A 2,507-nucleotide genomic window follows, 5' to 3' on the forward strand; every position below is an offset into this window, starting at 1 on the left:
ACACTCCAAAGAGAAAGGAAAAAATGAAATCGCATCATATGACCCCTTTAAGATATTTCTGATGGAATCCGAGAGCTCTCAGACCCTGCAAAGACAGCAACGCAACTGAAATGTTCCCAGCTCCAGAAACGTAAAGACTTAAAATAGACATTTAACAGCGAGCTAAACTTGTTTTAGATCTTGATATAAGACGTGTTAAGATTTGTGTAATGCATAACCTGTGGTTTGACAGCAGTTGAGGTGTTTTTTTTTTTTCAAACCGCGCATGCGCAGTGGCGCTACAGTCAGACTTTGCTCGAGGACTGAACTCCTGCCATCATTCTGTCACCGCTTTAAAAACACCGGCAGCTTTGATCATTTCCAGCTAATACCTTCATCATCATCACAGTCTTCATCATCCGAATCTCAACATGAGTGGAGATCATGCGCACAAACAGCACCAGGTACGTTAACATGTTCTCCATATGGAGCCATTCTCGCAGGACATATCCGAATACATTTGCAATAAAAATGGTAGACTTTTGCACACGAAAAGTTAAGATTGTACGTAAAAGGACTGTATTTTAATGGCGCAACGCCAACTTTACGCGCGGCTATCTTCTGATTGCATGCGTTTGTGTTATTGGCATGCATGCTAACATCTGTAAATGCTGAGTAACTGTGTGTTTCAGATGCAGCCCGGCTCTGTGGACTACAGTAAGTGCTGATCTTCGGCGCCTTGAAGTGAGAGATGCAGCAGAAATGGCGTCAGAGACTAAGTCCCGCGCGCCGCTCTCCGTGCCGTCTATTGTTCAGAAACAGCGCTGCAAACCCACACTCAGCACCTCCAGTGCCGCACACCGAGCTCACTTTCGTATAGACGAGTTACCGATGAGCGGAACACGACTGTCATCGTGTCGGTTTCGAAGGGGAACGGGCTGAATTTGGCCGCTGAAAGTGGCGAGAGGATGCGTGAGGACTTAGTCTCTGCGCCATTTTCTTTTCTCTGAACACAAGCAGCATTTCTATGAGAGGCAGCAGCATTAATAACTCCTATGACAGACAAACACGCACTCTCACTACTAGCTCACAATGCTAAGCAGAACAAAATACCTTAGTTAGCCCAGCTGTTACTGTCGAATCATCGTGCATTAATATGAAAGAAGCTTTTGCTGTCTTTCTGTCATTTCTGTCAGCAACAACTGTGGGAACTAACTATGGTGCTTTGGCCAAAACTGTAACATTCCAAATTCCAAAAATTAAGTACTTGTAATTAGATTAAATAGCATTTTAAAATACTTGTAATCAGACTACAGTTATTATTCATAATTGTATTTATTCTCACTATTTCCTATTTTTCATCTTTTTTAAATGTTCCTTTCTAAAATAGCCTACCGCTTATCAGTGTTGCCAAGTCTGCGGTTTTCCTGCGGAATTGGGCTACTTTAAAGGGTTAGTTCACCCAAAAATGGAAATTCTGTCATTAATTACTCACCCTCATGTCATTCTAAACCCGTAAGACCTTCGTTCATCTTCGGGACACAAGTTAAAGGGGTCATATGATGCTGCTAAAAAGAACATTATTTTGTGTATTTGGTGTAATGAAATGTGTTTATGCGGTTTAAAGTAAAAAAAACACATTATTTTCCACATACTGTACATTATTGTTTCTCCTCTATGCATTGTGATACTCTCTAAAATGGCGGAAGACGGTAACTCTGGGGAGAAGAATTGTTGAATAAATTATTTTTTTTTGTTTTCCACAAAATTTACATCACAAATAATACGGATGAAAAAGAAGGGGTTGAATGTTAACCACTTTCGTTTTCATATAACTATAAACTATGATAAAAGTTCATCAGCATGCATTGATTAATCCCAAAAAATAAAAATATTGCGACCAAATCATGTGCTGGTGTGACCAGCTGAGAAAGTTAGTCACAAAAGAGCGACCAGTGGGAAGAACGAGTCTGGAGCCCTGAAGCATAAAACACAGTTTTCAGTAACAGTCTCGCGTGCGCACAGCAGCAGTGTGGTTTAGTTTTGTGTGAAAACATGGAGGAAAAGCTGGGAGGTTTTAAAGAGTGCTAAAGGAATTATACAAATGAAGATATGAATGAATTAATTATATGAATGTACCTCTGAAGATTCTGACTGTCTTCAGAAAAGATTCGATGGCATTTTGTTTTCATCTTCGCTCCATGTAATACCTAATAAAGTAGTGTTTTAAGCGCAATGCTGTTTTGTCCTCGGAGGTTACGGGAAACAGCTCTAATTCTGCTGTTCCTAAAGCGCCACCTGCTATCAGAGAGTGGATTTACAGAGAGTTACATTCACATTCAGCCTGGGTGCAGTATCTGTCTGGCCAAAAAATGGACCGCATTTGTGTGCCCTGCTGTAAATTTTGACCGGTTGATGAAAAACAAGCTTATGTGGATTCTACACATTTAAACAATAAGGTATCTAGTATTATTTATGGAGCAGATAAAATACATATAATCATTTATTAATCAATTATCATTTTGACT

The 2,507-nt window shown here is 39.9% G+C and overlaps 1 protein-coding gene across 1 annotated transcript in view; it reads left to right on the forward strand.

Moving 5' to 3' along the window:
• Positions 1-257: 257 nt before the first annotated feature.
• LOC107738550 (DNA topoisomerase 1-like) overlaps positions 258-2,507 on the forward strand; it is a 31,043-nt gene continuing 28,793 nt past the window's right edge. Inside the window, exons 1-2 of the mRNA XM_016550315.1 lie at positions 258-443; positions 672-696. Of these exons, the coding sequence (XP_016405801.1) occupies positions 411-443; positions 672-696 (58 nt within the window). The 5' untranslated portion in view covers positions 258-410. The remainder of the gene's footprint in view (positions 444-671; positions 697-2,507) is intronic.

The sequence above is a fragment of the Sinocyclocheilus rhinocerous genome, unplaced genomic scaffold, assembly GCF_001515625.1.
Source record: "Sinocyclocheilus rhinocerous isolate Xijiao unplaced genomic scaffold, SAMN03320098_v1.1 scaffold2119, whole genome shotgun sequence".
Classification (NCBI taxonomy): Eukaryota; Metazoa; Chordata; class Actinopteri; order Cypriniformes; family Cyprinidae; genus Sinocyclocheilus; species Sinocyclocheilus rhinocerous.